Source organism: Arachis ipaensis, chromosome B9 (assembly GCF_059453495.1).
Source record: "Arachis ipaensis isolate K30076 ecotype BB chromosome B9, ASM5945349v1, whole genome shotgun sequence".
In the NCBI taxonomy this organism is placed as follows: Eukaryota; Viridiplantae; Streptophyta; class Magnoliopsida; order Fabales; family Fabaceae; genus Arachis; species Arachis ipaensis.
Genome location: NC_142444.1, coordinates 24,176,105 through 24,200,037, shown reverse-complemented (window position 1 = coordinate 24,200,037; position 23,933 = coordinate 24,176,105). Strand labels below are relative to the sequence as shown.

General features: G+C 30.5%; 2 protein-coding genes across 2 annotated transcripts; both read right to left on the bottom strand.

Annotated features, from left to right (window-relative positions):
- Positions 1-5,529: 5,529 nt before the first annotated feature.
- LOC107618906 (uncharacterized) lies at positions 5,530-6,602 on the bottom strand. Its single transcript, XM_088498838.1, is given in 4 exon segments — positions 5,530-5,700; positions 5,876-5,977; positions 6,284-6,402; positions 6,593-6,602. Coding segments are annotated over 4 exon segments (402 nt in total).
- Positions 6,603-7,025: 423 nt separating this feature from the next.
- On the bottom strand, positions 7,026-7,687 carry LOC148544034 (uncharacterized). The gene is made up of 3 exons (XM_088498053.1): positions 7,587-7,687; positions 7,269-7,359; positions 7,026-7,103 (listed from the first exon to the last, which is right to left on the bottom strand). Exons 1-3 carry the CDS (start codon positions 7,685-7,687, stop codon positions 7,026-7,028), a joined length of 270 nt encoding a protein of 89 aa, XP_088354179.1.
- Positions 7,688-23,933: the final 16,246 nt, after the last annotated feature.

Here is a 23,933-nt window from a genome sequence, read left to right as displayed (position 1 = left end):
TGAGTTTGTTTCAAGCTGATGCGCTGGTTATCTTCTTGTTGATCCTATTGAACTTCTTTGATCTAAGGGTTATCTTTGAAGTTGTCAATTGAATTATGTCTAGCAAACTTTATTGCTTGAACATCCATGTTTATCTGGGATTGGATATATTCTTTCAAATCTATGACTATTGTCTTTGACATCCGTCTCTCCTTTCTAAGATCTCATATTCTTCTGAGTAGACTCGAGAATTGTTTTGGTATCACGTGCGACTTGTAGACGTAGTAACGCGATACGTTAGTTCTTTAAGATGTGACGTGTATACGGAAGTTGAAGCGGTAGGTGTGCAACGTATGAGTTGTGGGCATTTTGTTCCTTGCGAACGGGTTTGTGATTGTCAGGCTTGTGATCAAATTTGGGGTTTGTAAGGTGCTTGATGGAATTGGAAAGTTGAAACCTTGAGGTTGATATAAGATTAGTGTGCGGATATTGAGCACATCGTTTTAACTCCATCCTGTTTTCTAGCCTTTGATGCCTTGCCCTACTATCACATGAATGACCCATGTTATCTTTTGCATTGAGCCTATCTTGTAACGTTTGCCTGGCAGTTACACTCCTACCTTTGCATCCTTATGCTTATGATAATCAAAGTATTTGAAAATCGTATATATGATTATATTTTGAGATATTTTTGCTTCTTCTTTAAATGTGTTCAAGGGTGAACTGTTATGGAATTTCTTCCATTTTGTATCAATTTTCGAGGGCAAAAATTTTTAAAAGGTGGGTAGAATGTAAGGCCCAGAATCTTTGAAAAGTCTTATTATGATCAAGTCTCAAATCCTACAATTATTTATAGCCTTAATTTCAGAGATTATTTTATTAAAGATAATTAAGGCAAGTTTTGATTTATTGGATTTGAGATAAGTTATGGTTATTATCCAATTTTATAATTATTGGATTATTTTCTATATTTAAAGTATAAGGTTGATAGTTATGAAATAATAAGGATTTTATATGAATTGGATTAGATAAGTAATATTTTAAATATTATTACTGCTATTTTGGAAAATGAAGAAATTAAGTATATTATTTCTAATTATTTGGTTGGGACATTTTATTAAAAATAATTTGTAAAAATAGAGGAGCAAATAGTATTTTTATACATTATTATTGTTGGACTAGAATTTATTTCTAATTACTATATTATCTCTAATTTCATTTGAAATTACCATTTTACCCCTAACCTTAATTTTTGAAAATGAAACCCTAACCCTAAAAATCATAACCCGACCCGTTTTCCCCCAAGACCCAGCCGTAACACCCACAATGTTTCCCTCACTCAGCAGCAATAGCAAGCGCAGCTTGCTTTTCTTCTTGAACAAAAGAAAAGAAAAAGAAAGGGGAGGCTGAGTCGGGAAAGGGTAGAAGAGAGGGAGAGGGGGACTAAGCTGCGGTGAAGAGGGGAAGGAGGAGCGTCGCCGCCAGTCACCGTCGCAAGGCTCTGCTGCATCCTCACCGCGCTTGGGTGTTGTCGAAGCCACACCTGCTGCCGCTGCTACTAGGGTCTGCCGCCGTCCTGTCCCTGGAGCCTGAGCCGCGCATCTGTCACCGAACCAGAGGAGCTCATCCTTGCTGAGTCGCCGCCATCTTGCCTCTGCCGGCGAGCACGAAGAGAGAGGGAGACGGGAGTTTGCACAGCAGTGAGAGGGAGAGCGCGACAGGGGAGACCATCGCCGCCTGGGTCGCCGTCGCCGGGCCTCCTTGTCGTCGCCAGTTCTGCTTGTTCTGTCGCCAGAAAACTCGTCGCTGTAGGGGTCTCACTGCCGCCGTCCTTGTTGTGGCTGGTGTCGTCACCGCGGAAGCCACCTGCGTCACCGCTGGAGGAAGGGAGATCCGCGCCGTTGCTGCGGTTTATGCCGCCGGAATTGCTCTGCCGCTGCCAGAATTTCTGGTCGCTGCCTTTCTGGTGAGCTTGCCCTGTTTCTGGTTCTTAGTTTCGCCAATTCAATTTGTTTGAAGCTGTCACTGAAACTATTGTGTTTAATAAAGGGGCTGTCATATGTTACGTTGTCGCTGCCGGAGGACCTGCGGCTCTGCATTTCCAACCGCCGGTGGTGGCACGGGTGTTGCTGGAAACACCATCGGAACTGCCGCTACTCGGTGTAGTTGTTCTTCCCTTGTTGCGGTAAGCAGGCTCATTTCGAAAAGCCCTTTTTAGTCAGTATTTTTGTTTCGAAAGCCCTGCATTAGTGTTCAATTCCGTGTAATAAAGTGTTTATGATGTTGACGGTTCTAGGGATTAGAATCCGAGTTTACTTGTGGCGTTGAGGTTGTTTCTTCTATTGAGGAAAACAAGCGGAGCTGAGGATTTGGTTGCCGTCAGTTCGGGTTGAGGCGGAAATGGACTTGATGAGGCGTTTGGATTATGGAATTTGCGTTTTGAGGTAGGGGCGCTTTCCAAAAACTATAGTTTATTATTGGAATTATTACATATGGGTACTGATGTGAGATATTGTGTATTTGGCGATTGTATCTGCCTTATGTATTATTTGATTGATTCGAATGACTATGGATGTTGGTTTGGCCGAATTGTTGTGTGGCTTGTGAAATGTAATGTTTGGAGTTGATTCTTTAAAGATTTGAAATGAGTTTAATCCGTTGAGGATTGGTTTGAATTGAGTCAATTATTTTGATGATGTGAAAGATAGAATACTCTTGAAATTCAGCCTGGGTTTCTTTAATTGATTTGGTTTTGATAAATGATTTATTGCTGAACCGATTCTTTAGAGCTTTAGAAATGAGTTAAATCGGTTGATATTGAGTTGATTTTTGAAATGGCTTCCTTGAGATATGCCACTGAGGCGACTGTTGGATTTAGCTTGCTTTTGAATTGATTTCTGGTTTTGAGCTGTTGAAAAGGAATGAGAAACGGTTTAGTTGGGACCCGAACCGGGTGGCAAAAGTCCAAGTTTTAGGGGAGGTGCTGCCGAAATTTCTATAGAATCCGAGTCCTTATTTGAAATGTTAATTGGGGAATTTTGAGTTTAATGCCTTTCCTATCTATTTTGAGGATTGTGAAATTATGGATTCTTTTATTACCTTTGCTTAGAACAATTAAGAAAGCAATGAAGTTATGCTTTGAAAGAATTATTGAAAAGAGAATCATGATTTCTCCTTATTTTCCATGAAGAACAGTATGTCTTTGGGTACAAGTCATTCGAAAGAGAATTTTGCTTTGAGGCTGTTTTAAAAGGTAAAACGGGTTTATGTTTTTCTCTATTAAACACAAAGATTGTCCCTTGGGAGAGTTTTCGTGATTTTAAAAGGAATTGGATTTCGATTGATGAGCCTCATTATTTTGACGTTTTAAATAAGATTCAAAGTATCTTTTGAACTCTAGTTTAACACAACAAAAATGATTCTCTTATCAGTTTGAAATGCTTCAGATTTAATTATGGAATTGAAGCCGGTTTTGTTTAAGTAAAGGAAATGGTTTTGAAAGAAGTAAAGATTACGTGACTCGGTTTGGCTTAGATCCTATTTTCTTACTCAAATCAGAAAGCCAATGTTTTAATGATTTTAAATGAATTTGGCGAAATGAGATATGTTATTCTCCCCTAAAGACTTGGGACTCTGCCGAGAAACTTTGTTATAAAATCCCATTGTTGAATGGATGATTTTGAATGTTTCAAAATAAATCTTTAACTTGCCATGGTTATGGAAGTTTGGAAAGAGGATGCCGAGAGTGGCATTGTTTTCAAAGGGGAATTTACCTTGAGTAAAAGTGGCTTATGAGCCTGAGATGATTTGAGAAATGAGATCTTTAAAGCCAAGGCTGAAAAGAGTTGAAACTCGATTTCAAAGTGAAATGAATTGAGAAAATGATTTATGGCTTAAATGCCGACTTTATGAATTTAATGATGTTGAATGGTGGAAGTGTTGTCTTGTTGTGAGCCGGAATGGCTGTGTATGATTATACATATTGGTTGGTTTTGGATTAAACCGTGAGCCAGAATGGCTGTGTATGATATGAATATTGGCTGGTTCTGGACTGAACCGTGAGCCGGATGGCTGAGATGGATGTTGATCCATGGATGAGATTGAATGCATGTTTATGCTGAATCATTGATAAATGTGAATGTTGCACTTCCACTATCTGAGATACGAGTTTCCCTGGGTAGTAGCAGTGGCTAGCCACCACGTGCTCCAGGTCGAGACTTGATACTCTGTTGACCCTATGTCGTAAGTGTGGCCGGGCACTGTGAAAGGCCCGGATGAGCTCGCCCCCATAAATATTCACCAGTGATGGTGATGGATAAGTATTCACCAGTGAGGGTGATGGATATGGATCATGATTATGATCAAGTTTATGATGAGTATAACTCGAGTTGGGGATGCACGACAGAGGGACAGTCCAATGGTTAGCTACCAGGACTTGTCGGGTTGGCTCTATAACCGACAGATGATATCATCAGCCACTAGGGACAGGCATGCATCATATGCATTTGTGTGACATTGGTTGGGTGTGCATATTATACTTGGTTTGCCTATGTGATTAATTGCTAACTGTTCTACTTGTAATAACTGTTTGTTTGTGCTTGAACTTCCTATCTGTGTTTGCATCTGGGACTCTGTTGGATTGTGGTGATTGGTTGTTGGTTGGATTGTTTGGGCCTAGGGCCGTGGTTGGAATGAGATGAACTGATGGTTGATTTCGGTCTTGTGTTTCTGGTTTGGAATAAAATATGAAAGGCTATTTTGGTTTCGCTTAGATAAACCGTTTTGAAAGGCTTTTGAGTTTTTGAGAATTGAACGGTTCTTCTTTCTGAAAAGATTTCCGACTTTACTTTCATTGTAAACCGTTGTTTTTGAAAAGAGGCATAAGACGGTTATGAATCACTGGTGCGATTATCTTCATGTATCCTATTACAGTAATTCCTAAAAACCCTCTACTGAGAACCCTTTCGAGGATGATGTTCTCACCCCCCTACATTTTTTCCCCTTTCAGGATATGGGCGCAGAAGTTACGAAGAGCTTATTTAATTGTTGTTGTGATGCCCTGTATTGTTTTAGTTATGGTTTATTGTACCCTCGCCTTTATCTTGATATATTCTGTAAGAGGGATAGGAATTGTATTGGATAATGCTTATAATATTATCTATGTATATAAGTGTATATATGTATGTACCCTTTATGAGTTTTTGTAAGTTGTATGGTATTTATGGATGTACGTTATCGAACGAAAGTATCTTTGGGAGCGGTATTGCGGTTTAAAGTTTCAAACAGGCTCATATTTTAGTATTAAATAAGATAAGTGTCGTCGTAATGTCCGACCTATCAGAGTCGCGCAGCCGGAAGCGTGAGCTTTGGTAGTTAGGGTGTTACAGATAACAAGTCCAACAGTGTTTATTCCAACTCTTAACTCCACTACTATACGTACACTACTTGTGTAAATATTTAAGACAATCATTATATGATGTTCAACTAATTAACAATATTTTCAAGACAATAAAATAACAATATTAGCAAGGAAAAATAAGTGAAACTATGTTAAAAAGCAATCAATTGTTTACCAAATTGTTGCTTAACTTTAGGAACACCAAATAATGAAGTACCAATCAATTTCACACTGCCATCTATATGATTTCTGTGATTCACTGTCTCTCTAATCTGCTTTAGGGCTTGTGCCTTTTCTTCTGCTTTATGCTCCAATCTTTTGTACTGTAAATAGAACAAAAACCAACTCACACAACAATATTGTGCTCCAAAGATTAAAAACATGACAGAAGAGAAAAAAGAAACAGTGCACTAAAAACATTCCAACTTATGCTAACCTACACAAAGAAAAACACTACAGCTAATCAAATATGATATTTATAACACAGAAAAGCCAGACTCACTTTTCCATTCAGCACTGCAAGTACTTTTTCGAGAAGTCCCTGCATTTTTCAGACTGGTGACCCGCAGTTTTCAGACAACCCAAATATTCTTTCTTCTCCTTAAACAAACACAACACACAAAATTGATGAGAAATAATTTATCCCCCTAACAATTCCTTGTAAACATCTTCCTTATGACCAAATAAGGGAAGAATTAATTACTTTCTAAGATATCGATTGTATCAACATATTGATTGTATCAATATTAGCATTAAGGAAACATTTACTCATTATCGATTCGACTAATCGTCCAGAAACAAATACACAAGTTGCAACGGCTTATTCCTCAAAATTCAACTATAACCATAGATATAATATAGGTTAAGACACAGTTGCATATTGAAAAACTAAGATGAAAGCATTACCAGGTCACATAAATGCATGTGGTCTAATGGGAAAATACCCTTTTCAGGAGGCACTGGACAGAGCCCTCTATTGCCACCAAATGCGCCACCTATTATAATCAATAAGTGTATCAAACCAACTATCAATCATTTTCTTCACTATTTCACCAAATTCACACGATAGAAGAAAAAATTCATATTTGAAGAAACATAAATTTAAGCAAAAATTCCTCCAGCGCTTCAATTAAAATCCAGCTAGTGCTTATATAAATTACTTAAACCCTAATAATAATAATAAATTTGGCGAGGAATAGAATAAGCAAATGGTACCTGCACTCATTTGTAGGAATGGAAAAGGTTTCGCAGAATCGGAATCGGAATCGGAGAGAAATTTTAATTTTCATTTTGTTGATATGCTTCATAGGACCTTAGGAGTATTATTGATAATGATTGTAGAGAAATTCCCATACCCCAAATGATTATAGTTCTCATCGGCTTAAGTCCCGTTTTAATTAAAAAAATAGTAAATAATAATAGTAATAAAGAGAATTGCATCAATTTAATACTTAAATTATGCACATGATATCAAATTAATATTGATATTCAAATATTTATTTTTTTAAATATTTTAATATTGTTGCTGAATGGTTTCTTTTCTTAAATTGTGAGTCTAGCTGCACACATTATATATAAACAGAATTAAAATTTGAAAAGAGAGCAAGAAATAATAGAGAAGAAGAGTACCTCTCTTCCATCCTTCATCTCAAAGGCTAAATGATGAAAACAGAATAGTAAATAGAAATAAGAGAGCATACTTCACTTTCAAACTGATGCATAGACCCTGCAGTCAATGAAATTTATTATTGGAACATATAAAACCATAGGGAATAAGTAATATTTTACTCCTGGCTTAGAGGTCCATGATGTATCAATTTACAAAATGTAAACAAGAAAAGAAACATATATGTATATATTCCACAAACACTTCATACATCTAAGGTCTAACCTTCACTTTCTTGAGGAGTTCAGGATCAATATCAATATTATGTTCATCAACCATGTAATCTATCATCTTCACTGACATTTTCTTATAGGACCTGAAAGTAATGTTAATTCAAAAGGATGAATTCTCAACCAACACATTGTTGCAGGTTTTAGAAAGTCAATTTAACTCCTTAAATAGAAATAAACAAATTCAGAAAATATAATTTTTTGGAATGTTGTTGGAAGAAGCAGGAAACATGTGCTATTAATCATGTGAAGAAACTTCAATGTACGGAGAGAAGTCAGAAAACCTGAATTAACAAGCACATCATAGAATTACCATTTGTCACCATTAAAGACCCGGGAAAGGAACTTGCCCTCAAACATGTGGCTGAAGGGACCATGGCCAACATCATGCAGTAATCCTAGGCAAAATATCATATCATATTAGTAATAATAACAAAATAGTGGAATTAGAAGTAATAATAACAAAATATCATTCATATGTAGTAAGTTGACTCACCTAACTGCTTCAAATCATGAAGTCTGCATAAATTTTTTATTATGTGATCATAGATGTAGCCAATTTGATATTTAACAAACACCATGCGACATAGATGTTTCTAAATAAAATCAATTTATTAATTATGTTATTAATCAGATCTGAATTCTAAACTCATGTGGTTGCCTTGTTCATTGATACTGAAAATGTATTGTTTGAGCTTCAAAGATAATCTGCCATGGTCTTCTCAAATTTTTACTAAACCTGGTCCAAAAGTATATCACTATCATCTTAAATTTCAATTTGATATAGATGTCAAGTTTCCCTCACTGTATATATGTGCCATTGAAATATATAAGATTAGAAAAAATATTCAGTGTTATGTAAGGACATGAAGGTTGTCTAAATCTACTTTTTACTAACTTAAGATGACTATTAAAGCCTCAAAAGTTTTAACTAAAAAATGTTATGACAAAATAAACACTAATACACTAAACACTCAGAATGATTGAACAACTCTCTTAAAAGTTATTACAATTTTCTTTTTCTCAACGTGTGTTATTTGAACAAAGATTTTCATTCTAGACCACTGGAGATACAGAAGCAGAGAAAAGTTTTTTTTTTATATAATTCATCAACACCTTTTCCTTCTAAGAACTTCAAGAACAGATTGTGCTGTGCAATAAGCTATAGCCTGAACAGTGATCATTGGATTCACACCCAATGCTGTAGGGAACACACTTGAATCTCAATTTATCAGTATCACGAAATATTAGTATCAAAATAAAAGAGTATCACAAAATCAAAATTCAAAAATGAGCAAATCAATTTATCAGAATTTCAATTAAGAGAATAAACAATTCATCAAACACTTGGAGTGCTTGATAATTTGAAACAATGTTATATCACATAGCAAAGCATTCAGAATTTGCGGATGAAAAACAACGAAAACGAATAAAAAGGAAAAAGAGAAGGAGAACCAGAAACTGAGAACGAGTGGAAAGAAGAGCGTACACAAGGGATAGAATGCCGATGGAGAACATGAGCGTCATTGGCGGAGGAGAGTTGACCGAAGAGGTACTTTCTCTCGATCTCAAAGGCTTGGGCGTTGCGATTAGATTTGGAAACGCGTTGGTGAAAGTGATGCCTTGGCTCGATCTCAATGGCTTTATGGCAGAAGCAGAAAGGAGATGAACTCTAGCGGCGGCCATGGCGGCGGAGGCAGCGGCGGAGATGGCGGTGGAGATGTCTATCGCAAGTTTAGGGTTTCGATGAGCTCTGACTCTTCAGTTCTCTATTCGAGTGTTCTCATGGATATTGAAAGAGTTTTAATTACTTGATAATTATAACGGTGGAGTTTCATTGTTAATCTGTGGGAGTTTATTAAAATGTCACAAATAAAATATATTGTGGAAGTTTTTAAAAACCCCCTTTAAAAAACACTCACAAATATATATAAATCTTATAGTGAACATTGAGTCAGTTTTGAAACGTTTGGGACTTAAATAGGACGATTCAAATGTTAGAGAGAACTTTAAAACTTATCCCAAACATTGGGGACAAAAACGATACTTTACTCTTTATATATTTATACATATTATTCATATGTTTTCTTACTAAATAAGCCGGCACTAGAATAATAAAAAATGCATAGTATAATAAAAATATTTTATGAGATACCAAATATGTGTTTCTATACTCAATAGCTGATTGATAGCTATTTTTTTTACACGTAATTTGATTGTTTATTTTTTGGTTTAAAGATTAATTATTTTCAAAAATACAAAATCCTTCACCACATATATTTATATATATTGCTTCACATATCTTACTTACGAAAGAAACTGCCACCAGAATATAATCAATTTTTTTTTATCGCAGTGTAATCAAAACTTTGTATGAATATCAAATATGTTTTCTTAAACGTTGTGTGTTTTTGTGTTCATGTAGTATTATTTAATATTTTTATAATAAATTAATTGTTTACAACATTAGTTGCTTTATTTTAGGAAAAAAAATCTATAAGATATTTCATTAGATACATTTAAAAATTTACTTACCACCTTTAATTTCTACTTATAATTCTTCGATGTTTACCATGAATTATGTCCGTTATATTTGCCAAAAGCATTATAAATACCATTAAAAATAGTTGAAATGTCAAGGCTTTTTTTTAAAATAAATAAAAAATTCATATTTACTATTTTACATTAAAATACAAATATTTATCATTTTACGTAGTATTTTTCAATTTTGTAGGTACTCAATTTTACAATTAATGATTGCAAAATAGAAAAAGAAAATTTAAGTTTTCAATTTTGTAAATGGTGGCAGCAAAATTGGACGAGTAAAAAATAGATATGTAAATAAAGAAATATTCTCATTTGGATTTAAATATAATATTAAAAAATAAAAAAAATAAAAAATAAATTAAAATTTTTGTTTTAGTTTAAATTTCATAAAATTTGTATTTTTATAAACTTATGAATTTAAAATAGAACGATAAAAACGGTAAAATTCATTAAAAATTATCCTTTTACTCATTAGCATTTAAAGAATTATTATCCAAACTTTTGATGATGAAATAAATTAATATGAAGTATAATCCTCTAAGGTGTCAATAATCTATGTTCTGCTGGTCTAATTTTGCAGGCATTGCGTGCCAAATTGAAAACTTAAATTTTTTTTTGTTTTTTTTATTTCACTGGTATTGACTCGAAATTCAGTGTCTGCGTAATTTAAAAATACTACGTAAAATGCTAAATATTTATATTTTAATATAAAGTGATAAATATGATTTTTTATTTATTTATTATTAAAAAAAGTCGAAACTTCATAATAATTTGTTAATTCTCTTATGTGTTCTCTAAATCATTTCATGTCTAACGGACAATGATTCCTTTCTCTTGTTATGCCAAGAGCAATTGCTTCATTTCACGTTATTTAATTCTTTAACATTCAATGCATATGTGATAGTTAATATACTGAAAAAATATTCATCAAATCAAATCAATAACGTAGCAAACGATTCTACCAGATTGAAGGAGGTAAGTGATGATTCCCTTCAAGTAACAAATTATTTCTTGTAATTGTTTCATGAACAAAGTACGTAGTCTAACATGTTATATTAATATAATTTATGTTTTTTTGAATTGAAAATGTTGAAGTGCAAAATAAACTCTCCATCTACTGTTCCTATTTTCAGAAAGAGAAAGAAGAAAAGTAGAAATGTATCTCTCAATGATCGAATTTTTTTTGGTAGTAATGTAAGAAGAGCAAATATAATCTCTAATGGCTAAAGTAGTCTTAACGTTTACAAGAAGTCTTTGAATAAAATATTATTATAGTTGTGGAATTCATAACACGCAACGAAAATAATAAATAATCAATAATGATTTATTTTGTGTTTAATATTTTGTTAAAACATTATAGAATAAATAAAATGAATTTAGTTGAGATCTTATTAAAACTTAAAATTCTAATTTTGAAACTCATCATACAATAACTAATTATTCTTAACAGATATTTAAGATTCTCAATTATCATATATAATACTAACAAAAAATAATAATATTTCATTTGTATTATATAATTATTTATTTGATAAAATCAAAAGAATTAAATAATTTTTTAAAAAATATTAGAACACTCGCTAGCGTACGGTCCTATAAATTTAATATTAACAGGTCATAAATAAATTAATCATACTAAATTATATTACACTCATCAGAATCAAAGAACAAAGGATAATTTTTTGCATTTTAATTTTTTAAACTTTGGTTAATATTTAAAGTGTGGTATAACTCTCAAACTCTAATTCCTTGCCGTTATTTTAATAATCCAAAAAATTTATTTATTCTTTCATTCAATCACTTTGGACAAGTCTTAATAATTGTCAAACAGATTTTCTAAATCTATTTGTGTAATTTTTTAAAAATTTTAATATTTTACTATATTAAATAATTATATAATAATAATAATTATATAAACTATAAAAGATTATGTCAACTTAAATTATAAATGCTTTTATCTTATTAAAAGTGTTTTTATTTTAAAATTGAAAAATATTTTGAACTACTAACATTATTATCTTTTTAACTAAAATATTTAGAATAACATAAACTTGTTATTAAATTCCATTTACGACTAGTTATTTAGAGAATTACATTATTTATCATGTAATATTTAAATATAAAAAACTTTGGTTTTAGCCTTTGTTGTTAGCTTGCTTCGTTAATTATTGATGCGATACGTTAAATAGTGATGCGACAAGCTGCAATATTAACATGGCAAGATGTACATGTTACATGTACTAACAAGCATTTAACAAATTAAATTACATGGTCAAATTCGGTATTCACTTTTCAAAATTAAATCAATTCAAAAAATATGATATGATATTATTATTTTATTATTAAAATTAAACTAAACATATAATATGTATAATATATAATTTGTTATATGTTTTTATCTTATTTATGTATTATTATTTAGTAAGCATTTTGTGAATACAAAATGAGATTTATTTATCTATTTATTTAGTTTACCAACTTAAAGTTATTCCTACTTTTAATAATAAAATTTTAAAATGTTACTTTTTAAAAAATTGAATAAATCGAACCAATCCAAAAATTGCAATAATTTGAATCGGATTGAATCGGATTTAAAAATAAAATCAAATTGATCGATTCCAAATACAACAAATTATGTACTTTGGATTTGATTGATTTTTCTTTCAAAATCTACTCAAACTACACGGCAAACATCCCTCGGTGAACAACTTACTTATGATTTCTCGTTTATGATTACTTCCTAATTATTCCATTCATTGGCTCACTTTTATATTCTAATTCAAAAAAAAGTCTTGTAATGATTGATGTTGTTCAATTGGATTAAATTTTTATGCAGGTGTCCCTCCCCGGCTATGAATTATTAGAAACAAAGCGCACTGTATGAAACAAATGGTACAAAACATTGATGTCCAATTCTTGGCCAGCAATGAATTTAAAGGAAGAAAGGTATGGAATAGCGTGACTACTACTAAAGACGATCAACGGGTGCAGTGAAAATTTTAGGTGTGCATATTATAAAGTATCCAAGGCTTTAATGTTAGGAGAGTTAATGAGTTCAACGTGAGGAACTTAGGTGGTATTTGGCTTCAGTTAATAAGAGCATATCGGTGAACTGGGAACAAGGAAATACGGCATGGAATGCAAGATATATATATATATATATATATATATATATATATATATATATATATATATATATATATATATAACATGAAAGAGGGGTATTCAATCTTGATAATCACAAGAGAGGCATGGATTGGCTTTGAATATAATTGCTATGAGGAGGTTGTTGTTTGTTTTGTTTTGACAATAATGTCTTCTTGCATGTTTGTTTTTGTTAAGAATTTGTTGTAAATATTCTATGAGAGGTTACTTATTTTTTAATGGTAATATCGAAGGAAAACGCTTAACTAATTATAGGATATTTTAGTCTCATTTTTTTTTTGGGTCAAATATGTTAACAACAATCTAAAAAAAAAGTCAAAGAAGGGGATTTCAAACAGGGAATTGACTTGCAAAATATGGTTACGCATCTAGGAGTGAAAATGCTGACAATAGCCTTAGGGGATGGGAGTTTTGCCCGGCCAAATCCCATGCTTTAAAAGTTCCTTTCTGCCAACAATTTCTTTCTCTACCCGGAAGTTACTTCATTAGTATTTGGGACTATTATCTCGAGAATGTAAAAAAATTCTTATACATCCATCTAATAATATGTTATAGGGCAATTTTATGGTGTAGGAGGAAGATTCCTTCTATACATATAGAAGATACGTGTAAGAAGATGAGACTGTTATAATGACACAGTCCTCTAATTATGAATTGCATAATGTGATATGTGACTTTATTGAAAGGAGGCCACTCAGATAAACACGCCTAAAACGTCTTTTTTTAAAGATGTCTTTATGTTGTGTTTTAATTGGTTTTGGTATAATTTATTCGGTGTTCCTCATCACATATTATTAAATTCCTCAAAAGATTTTCTTTCCAAAAACAATAAAAAACATTTAATTTGGACTAAAACAAAAAAGGTAATAGATTAACTATTAGATTTTTTTTAAAGATTATTTACATAAAAAAATATATCACATTCATAAAAAAAAAAAATATATATATATATATATATAAAAGCTCGTAAAAAATTTTATAAATAAAAAAATAATTAATTTTTATTCGTATAATATATAAAATAATTATTATATTATTATTATATTATAGATTAAAATTTACTAATTTAAATTTTATTTTTATTTTTAATATAAGCATTAGAAATAAATAATTTTTTTATAACAAGATATATTGTAATAAAATATATATAATATTAATTAGTTTTTAAAAAATTCTGAAAAGATGGTTTTTTCTAATAAAGTGTTATTAAAAAATTAACATTATAAAAACTAATTTCAACCAATATGATATAATATGATATAATAGGTTATTAAATATATTTAATACAAAACACATTGAATATAAATTTTTATTGAGTTTAAATTTTAAATAATTTTTAATTAAATTTCGAATATTTTTATTTTAAAGAGTTAGAATATTTTAACATCATTTTTTTCGTATATTTTTAATTGAGTCTTTGATTTTTTAAATTATAAACCTTATTTATAATTAAGAGTAATGTTTTAACACCACCAATTAGTCACACATATAAAAATACAAGAACAATTCTATTGTCATAATTATAATCTAACTTTATAAACAATACAATACAATGAAACTATATATAAGTAATATAACTAAATTTTATCGACATCTATAGTCACATTTCATAAATAATATAATTAAATTATATTTATGTTTATAATTAAAATATGAATAAAAATACAAAAAAAAGTATCAGAATGGTTAATTTTTTTCATTCATAATTTTTTATTATTTTTGTTGTGAAAAAATTAATTATTTTTTAAAAAAAGATAATTGAATAACACAAAAAAGTCTTATTAAGAGTAATTTATTTATATATGATTAAAAAATAATTGAATAATTATATACGGTAAAAAATTAATATTATTAAAAAATAAAAATAAAATTTATTTTAAAATTAAAAATAAAGTTTATTTAAAAATAAAATTAAAAATCATGGTTTTTTTTCTTTTTTTCCAAAATTTATCTACGAGTAATTCTATAAATATTTTATGATGAATAAAAATATTAAACTCATACTAAAATTTATTCTAATAAAATTTATTTTTATTCTACTAAACGTTAAATAAATTATTGAAAAGAATTTTGTTTCCTCCATTAGAGAAGAATGATAAACTTCCATACTTCTATTATGTTATGGCAATAATTTGGCCTGTTATTTTTTAATGTACATAATAATAATAATAATAAACAAGTATATCACAGTAAAAAAGAAAGCACGTCACCAAATAATTTATCATCCAAATTATATATGAATCAAATTGATAATATGAGAGCTAACACTACAAAAATAGACAACAAAGTTAGAGACTTACAAAACCTTTCTTAAGATCATAGAAAAAAAACGTTTATATTTGTGTGATATACAAAGCAATTATCATATTATTATTATTATTATTATATATATATGAGCAAAAAAAGTCCAACTGTATGTTTTAAAGTAAATTTTTTTTTAATATTTGATTAAATGTTCTTGTATTTAGTACTTTTTTTTTGCACTTCCTCTTAGTTAAAAATATAATCATTATAATTTTTTAGTTATTATTGCTAGGGGTGTTTACAGATGGGATATGGCTGAAATTTCAATCCAATCCGCACTAAACTCATTAGATCAAATTCGATATTCGCATTTTTTATGTTTGGATCAGATATCAAATATATCCATAAAATAAAAAAATATAAAAAAATTTTATTTTTATAAAAAAAGTCAATAATCTTTTTTGTTTACTTTTTTAAACATATTTACTTCTATCTGATTAGAGTGTGGATCTGATTCGATCCAATCCGATCATCTTACAGATCAGATCATATTCTCAAATTACAGATCAGATACGGATAAATACTGTGGATTTATATGGATATGATCTAATCTATGAACACCCCTAACTATTACTATAGGTTCATTGTTGCAAAAGAATGTTTCTTTTATTATAAACTATTATTAGATTTTAATTACCATTAAAACAACTAAATGGTCAACTTAATTACCATTATTATATCCATAGTTGTAAAAATCGAACTGGATCGGTTGGTTCGACCAGAAAACTAGTGAAGTCTGCTTGAAAAATTTTTTAAAATGTCTCCACAAGGTCTCGAACCAAGAACCTTGGAGCAAAAATAACCTCTACTTGCCACTTAGCCATTGCACTTCTAAGTACTATATTTGACAAATACTAATTATATAGTATACATAAATATCTAATTTAATTTAATTTTTGTTTTTTCTATTTTTAAAATTAATTATATTTTAATTATATACCATTATTAATATAAATATAAATTTCACTAAAAATTTATTAATTTACTTGATCTATTTTATTGCTAGTATTGTGATTAAGGTTATTTGTTTTGATGTTAGTGTTAAAATCTACTGATATTATAGTTAGATGATAGGCTTTGTGAATTAATTATTTTTTATTGTGTTAAAATAACATACTATTGTAGTATTAAAATTTTATGGTTTTTTTTTATATTAGTTATTTTTAGAAGTTGAGACTTGATTCTTCATAAAATGTTAGTGAAGATATGCATTTCAAATTTTAATTTTAAGTTTTTAACTATTTTATATTTTATATTTACATGAGACCAGTTTTATCGGTTCAACCAGTGATTTATCAGTTGAACCAATAAACCAGTGAACCAGTAGCTTGATCGGTTCGATCACTGATTCAGTTCTAACAATTATATTTCAATCTAATTTCAAAAATTTCGATTTACTCAATTTAATAGTTATGACTCACAATTAGTTCCTAATCAAGCAACAACAAATTATGTCTCCCAATTGGTTCCTAATCAGTTCTAACAATTATGCCTCCCAACTTAATAGTTATGACTCACATTGGTTCATAATCTTATTTTTGTCACTGTCTCACAAAATCGTTAACGACATGCTGAAATGGACTAACGACTGCTACATTATACATTCTAGCGACTATTTGATGTGACAATTGAAATTTTTTTACCTTATTTTTTATTTTCAACTAAACACTTAAAACCCTAATATGAGTCACGGATATCTAAGTTAAAAAATCAAACTAAGTAAATTGAAACTTTAAAAATCAGATTAAAGCTCGAATATAACTTCAAAACAGAACTTTAACTTATGTAGTGATTAATTTAAATGAAAATCAAATAAATCAAAATTCAACATAATTTTTATCAATGTTTTTAAATTTAAAATTTCTATACCAAAATTAACTAGGATTTTTATTTAAATTAAAAATTTAATGAAATAGTGACTTTAATTATCTTAACCAATGTCCTAATTAATTGCTTTTATGTCTTAAAAAAACCGAATATGAGAAGAAAATAATTAATTTGTCTACTTTAATAAATAGTTATTTTACTAAAATGAGAAACTATTTTTTTAAAATTTTTAAGAACTAATTAATATTATATATATTTTGTTACACTACATTTAATTATAAAAATTTTATTTATTTCTAATACTTATATTAAAAATAAAAAAAAATTAAATTAGTGAATCTTAATCTATAATATAATAATAATATAGTAATTATTTTATATATTGTACGAATATAAATTAATTATTTTTTTTATTTATAAAAATTTTTAAACGCTTGAGCTTGTTTTATATATATATATATATATATATATATATATATATATTTATGAATGTGATATATTTTTTATGTAAATAATCTTTTAAAAAAATCTAATAGTTAATCTATTACTTTTTTTGTTTTAGTCCAAATTAAATATTTTTTAGTGTTTTTGGAAAGAAAATCTTTTGAGGAATTTAATAATATGTGATGAGGAACACCGAATAAATTATACAAAAACCAATTAAAACACAATATGAAAACATCTTTAAAAAAAGACGTTTTAAGCGTGTTTATCTGAGTGGCCTCCTTATTGAAAAGGGATAAACTTTGTGTTTGTTGCAGGAGTGGGACAGGTGAATAGTTAATGAGATCATTATTCTGTGTAAGTAAATATAATTAAATTATGATTATTATATTAATATAATGATCCTGTAATTAGTGGTTGAGATTTTTGTTTTGTGGGCCAGATTTTATATATGTTATTACCAATATGAGTTAGGTTTGAAGTGGAGTTGGTTGAAAATTTGGGTCATGGAAACAGACATAAAAAAATATAAAATTGATATATGTTCGCTGTTGTTGAATCCTTCTACCTGAACCTTAGGATTGACATATGCTTTTGATTTTTAGATTTAAATTATTAATTTATTTTTAATTATTATTATTATTATTATTATTATTATTATTATTATTTTAAATGATCAATATAACATTATTAGTGAACAGAAAATCTTAAAATATAAATTATAATCGGACTTACTATTTAATTTGTTATTGTCTCACAATTCTTATTTTAAATGATTTGATTTTATATTGACAATAATTTTGATTTGCATAAATGCTACATAAAAATAAATAAAAATCTATTATATTTTTAATTCATGATTTTTTGTGTTAGAAATTTTTCATATTCCAATTGCAATTTGCAAGTCTATTTTTTTTGGTGGAAAGTAAAATAAATAAAAATTTAATTTTTAAAATAACAAAATAATTGTGTGTTATTTTACATTATTATTTACAATAACAATTTAAATCAATTTAATAAAAATAGATATTGTCGTGTTATTGTAATGGTATGTTTCTAATTCTTTTCTTCCTTTACAGATCACAACATGTGATATGTACTAATTTGAAAAAACCAATGGAATTCAGTTGTTTCCGTATACCTTGTTTTTCAAATTATATGAGTCAAGACATTTACCGATATTTATTTTCTTATTTAATTTGTCTTGGTAGGAGTAATTTAAAATAGATGAGGTGTCTTTTTGAAATCTTAACACATTCTCCTTTGATATTAGTAAGCATTATAAAACTAAGTTCATGTACCCACTTGAAACTGAAACGGTCTTCAAGCTTCGTGAGTTCCGTTTCAGAGAAATGGCTCCAGGCAAGGTGCATGTCGTGAGAAAAGGTCCGGTTCCGGGTATATATACATCTTGGGAGGATACTAAAATTCACGTAGAAGGATTCAACAACAACAAATATATGTCAATTCTATATTCCTGTATGTTCATCCCACAACTCAAATTTTTAACCTCCTCCACTTTGGGCCTAACTCATTAGTAATAACATATATAAAATTTGGCCTACAAAATAAAAACCTCAACCACTAATTACAAATTCATTATATTAATATAATAACAATCATGCTACGTTACCAACTTTCTATCTGCTAAGATCTGCCAACTTTAATTGGGCTGGACATCAAACCCATCCACTCACCAAAGCCACATCTAAGTTAACCATGGTTTAAACCTAATTTACCACGTTAACCTAAATTACCATACCCCCAAATTGACTGACGGTGGACCATCTCTCCCAACCCCTCTTATCCGCATCCAGCGCCAAATAGAATCCTTTGTTGCCGTCTCTGCCGGTCTCCGCCGTCAAGGGAAAGTCAACGCCGGCAGACCACCAGACCACAACGTCGAGAGTATGGTTTGATAGTTGCCGTGAAGTCGCTTGGTCTGTTGCATGTGCTCATCGGAGGTGCCTCGAAGACGCATCTGACTATCTGGCTTTGTACAAGACGCAGCAACCCAGCACAGACTCTCCACAAGCCGCGGCTGAATTCGTAGGGCTGTGTGGGTTCGCTAGAAACCCTGTGGCTTTCTGGATTCGCTGCTGCCACCAAGCGCCACTTGTTCACTGGCGGACGAGCCCAAGTAGAAGTGTGTCTTCCCTTGGGCACCACTGCGACACTACGAGGTTAGTGGGTATTTGAGATCTAAATTAGGTGCTTGTATAGATTTCTAATTTTGAGTATTACATTTTTGACCCTGCGCTTCCCGTGAGAGATAAAGCCATCATACGCAACTATATTGCACCCCACCATAGGTGTTATTGTTGACGTGGATGCACATTGAGCCATAGCCATAGCCTTCTAACACCATAGGATCAAGGTGAACAGCCCTCAAAGGTCACTGGTAACGTGAACAACCACTCTCATTGACAAATAGTTTTTAAAATCCGTCGGAGTAAGGTGTACGTGTTTTCGTTGGAGGCGAGTGGACCAAATTACGTCGATGGATCAATCAATTTGTGAAGAAGCATCGTACGACACTACATGTATGAGTGATCATCCTAATTCCACCGACGTTAATGTCCCATCCCTGAGTGAAGATGACACACAACGTGTGGACATTGTAATTTGTGTGTTAGTAGTACATTTGATTATGTCTATTTGCAACTTATTTTTTAATCTTTGAGTTATTAACAGTAATAAGCTTTGTTGAAAGGATTGTGATTTCATTTGTTTAATTACAATTGGTTTGGATATTTTTTCTACATTTGATGTGGTTTATTATTCTTTTTGTTCACCAGTTTGAATTGATGTTAGCAACTTTGATAAATTTTTGTTTCATATATATGAAAATGGATAGTGTTGTATTATATGAGTTTAGTTTTAGTTGTTTATTATTTGGTGTTATCAATAGATAAGTGGTTGTTGGAAGAGTTTTATTGAGTGTCGAAGGATTGATGGTTATCTTTGTTGGTGATATGTCCTCGGTTATCGATTTCATGAAATTAGACACAACCTTCGAAAGACACATCCGCGATTATATGAAAACACGAAAGACACATTCGCATAAGACACCTCCAACTAAAGACGTATCCAACATAGGATGCCTCCAAAGAAGTCATTGGAAGAAGACACTTTCCTCAGAAGACACATCCTTAGGTTAACAAAATCCGAAAGAAACATTAGCAAAAGACACTTTCATCATAAGACACATCTGTGAAAAGACACACCTGCCAACATTACACGACTAACATAGACACATAATGCAGAAGACACATCCACATGAGGATGCCTCCAAAGAAGTCACGGGAGGAAGACACTTCCCTCGGAAGACACATCCTTAGTTAAACAAATCTCTAATGTCACATCGGCAAAAGACACTTCCATCATAAGCGACATCCGTGAGAAGACACACCTGCCAACATTACACGACTAACATATACACAAAACATATACACATAATGCAGAAGACACATCCATATGAAGACATTTCAATTAGAAAATAGTTCCATTTTCAGTCACCTGTGAACAATACAAGACTAAAAACACATGAATAACATATGTATAGACATCCAGGATCAACATACTGGAATCTCAACAAGATTAGTCACTAGAAATAAAAATATTTCAGAACGCATAAGGTGTTGAGCCTGTGCACAAAATTACTACAAATCAGAGTGTAAAAGACAAGATTCACATCCACATTACATGCATTATCGTTGAATTAACCAATAAAGTTCGTCAAAAGACACAATCACTTTGTGTACAACAAGGAAAATAAATAGTCTCAATAGTATATAACACATAATGTGTGGATATCCCCGCCCTAGGTAAACAAGGAAGTAACATGAAGCCTTTAGACTTTATCTTCCCATGTTTAGCTCTTTTTGATGGTCTTTTTCTTCGACTTTTCTGCAGCTCGCTAAAGCATGCTCTTGGTGTCAGGTGCTGTGAATGGTGTCCTAACCTCCTTGCGTTTATTCCTGGGTTGGTTGCGGTGCACAGGAGGTCGAGCAGGACTGTCAAGGGCATTCAAAGCATCTCTAATGGCTGAATTTTTGTGACATTAGGATGATGTCAAACATTATTTCCAACCTATATAACTTAATGGTGTCCTGCATGTGAAAGTCACTATCAAATGGATATAAATGTGCAACAAAGAATGCCAGTTCATTTGTATATTATATAAAGGAACACCAGTAAATAGACTAATCACAAAACACCTCGTGAGGGTGTCACATTTGTTACAACCTTGAATTTTGTAGGTGAATTCAAATAGACACACTTTCAAACAATTAGAACAAGGACCAAGCTTCATGTTTTGTATTTTCTATACCTACATAAACACACGTTCAACAATAACAAGCCAAGGAGTAATTTAACTATCAAATTCTGTTAATCAAAGAATAAAAAAAATACTGAAGACACAACTATCATATATGCGTGCACACTTTTCTAATTATATGAAGGTTTACTTCCATGGCAATCAAATTATTCAAAACCAGCTAAATGAGGACAACTAGAAACCAGCTATATATATATATATATATATATATATATAATCAATTTTGAGTAGATAAAACCTTTTAGGAACATTCCTTAAAAGCTAAATTTGATCACAAGACACACCAATTTAAAATTGAAAATGCATCATTGCATTTGTCACTCCTTGGATCATAAACCAAACAATTATATAAAAAAACTCATCATAAAATTCAATGTATTTATGACTCCGATTTTGACCACATCAATTGATTAACAAGATTTTATGATCCATGTTGTTAATATTTATTTTTTAGGTTTCTTAAAATGGTACTCTAAGCAGTAATTGAACACACAGGTCATAAACCAATTTTTTCCTAAGCCACTTAATTAACCTATATGTATAGTAATATAATCAAGAGGAATACTAGGAGGCCAGCAATTTTGGTATTTTGTAACCATCAATTAGCCATCAATAGTGTTTTTAATGGTGTGAGATTACATCTAATGGTGAAAAATCACTTACTTTTGTTTTGATGGTTAAGTGCTGGCCAGAAAACACAAAAATTGCTGGTCCCCTAGACTTAATCAATCTGAGTACGGAAAAATCTTTTTGGAACATTCCATATAAACTGAATTCGATCACAAGACGCAACAATTTTAAATTAATTTTACTCCTTTACAATGGTCACTCATTGTCCTGTAAAGCAATCAATTATTTAAAAATCTCGATATAAACCTAAGTGTAAATTAAAAAAAAATTAAGCATAGGAATTACTTCACAGGATTCAATCATCCATGTTGTAACCATTTATTTTTTCAATTCAATTAGGCTTCGTTACCAAATACTCTAAGTAGTAACTGAATATACTTGTCTTAAACCTATACTTTTCATAAACCAAAACATAATCCATTATAAACAAATTAAAACAATCCAACTAATTATTTTTTGTTTACTCAACAACAATCAACTATGTATATTCAATTTAAAAATCAAGCAACAAACTAAATTTATTTTAAGACACATCCAAGGTAACATTCAGTGAGTACTTCTAATTTTTTACTCATCATCATAAGACATTACTCCTACTCTACAGAATTAGCACCGAACATATCCAAAAACAAATTATACGTTGACTCATTTCAAAACCTTTTACAACTCTATATAAACTTAAGTGTAAATTAAAAAAAAGAATTAAGAACAAAAATTACTTCAAAGGATTCAATTATCCATGTTGTAACCATTTATTTTTTCAATTAGGCTTCGTTAGCAAGTACTCTAAGTAGTAACTGAATATATTTTTCTTAAATCTATACTTTTTATAAACCAAAACACAATCCATTACAAACAAATTAAAACGATCTAACTAATTTTTTTTTGTTTACTCAACAACAATCAACTATGCATATTCAATTTAAAGATCAAGCAACAAACCAAAAATTTTTTTAAGACACATACAAGGTAATATTCAGTTACTAGGAGTACTTCTAATTTTTACTCATCATCACAAGACATGGCTCCTACTCTACGGGAATCGATATATCCAAAAATAAATTATACGTTGACACATTTCGAAACCTTCTACAACAGGTATACATTGACTAATAATAAAAAGACACAAAAGATATATTCAATTTTTTTCTTATAAAAACACAAATAGAAGAATCATCGTGTATTTATCTATCTCATACCAGTAAGAATCCATGTTCATAAAAAATGTTTATAACCACTAACCCTGTATGGCATGGCGACTAGGTGGCAAGGTTGTAAGCGGCGATGGCTTGGGTTCCACGAGCAGAATAGGGGCCGCGCTTGCTACTTATTTCTCCGCGCTAGGATGGGTCTTCAACTCCTCCGTGCACTGTGGCGAAGAAAGATGAGATGTAGAGAACC

Coding starts and splice junctions, on each gene's coding strand:
- LOC148544034 (XM_088498053.1), bottom strand. CDS start 7,687: ATGATATTTTGCCTAGGATTACTGCATGATGTTGGCCATGGTCCCTTC. Junction 7,360..7,586: donor GTCTTTAATGGTGACAAATG/GTAATTCTATGA, acceptor CATTACTTTCAG/GTCCTATAAGAAAATGTCAG. Junction 7,104..7,268: donor AACTCCTCAAGAAAGTGAAG/GTTAGACCTTAG, acceptor CATTGACTGCAG/GGTCTATGCATCAGTTTGAA.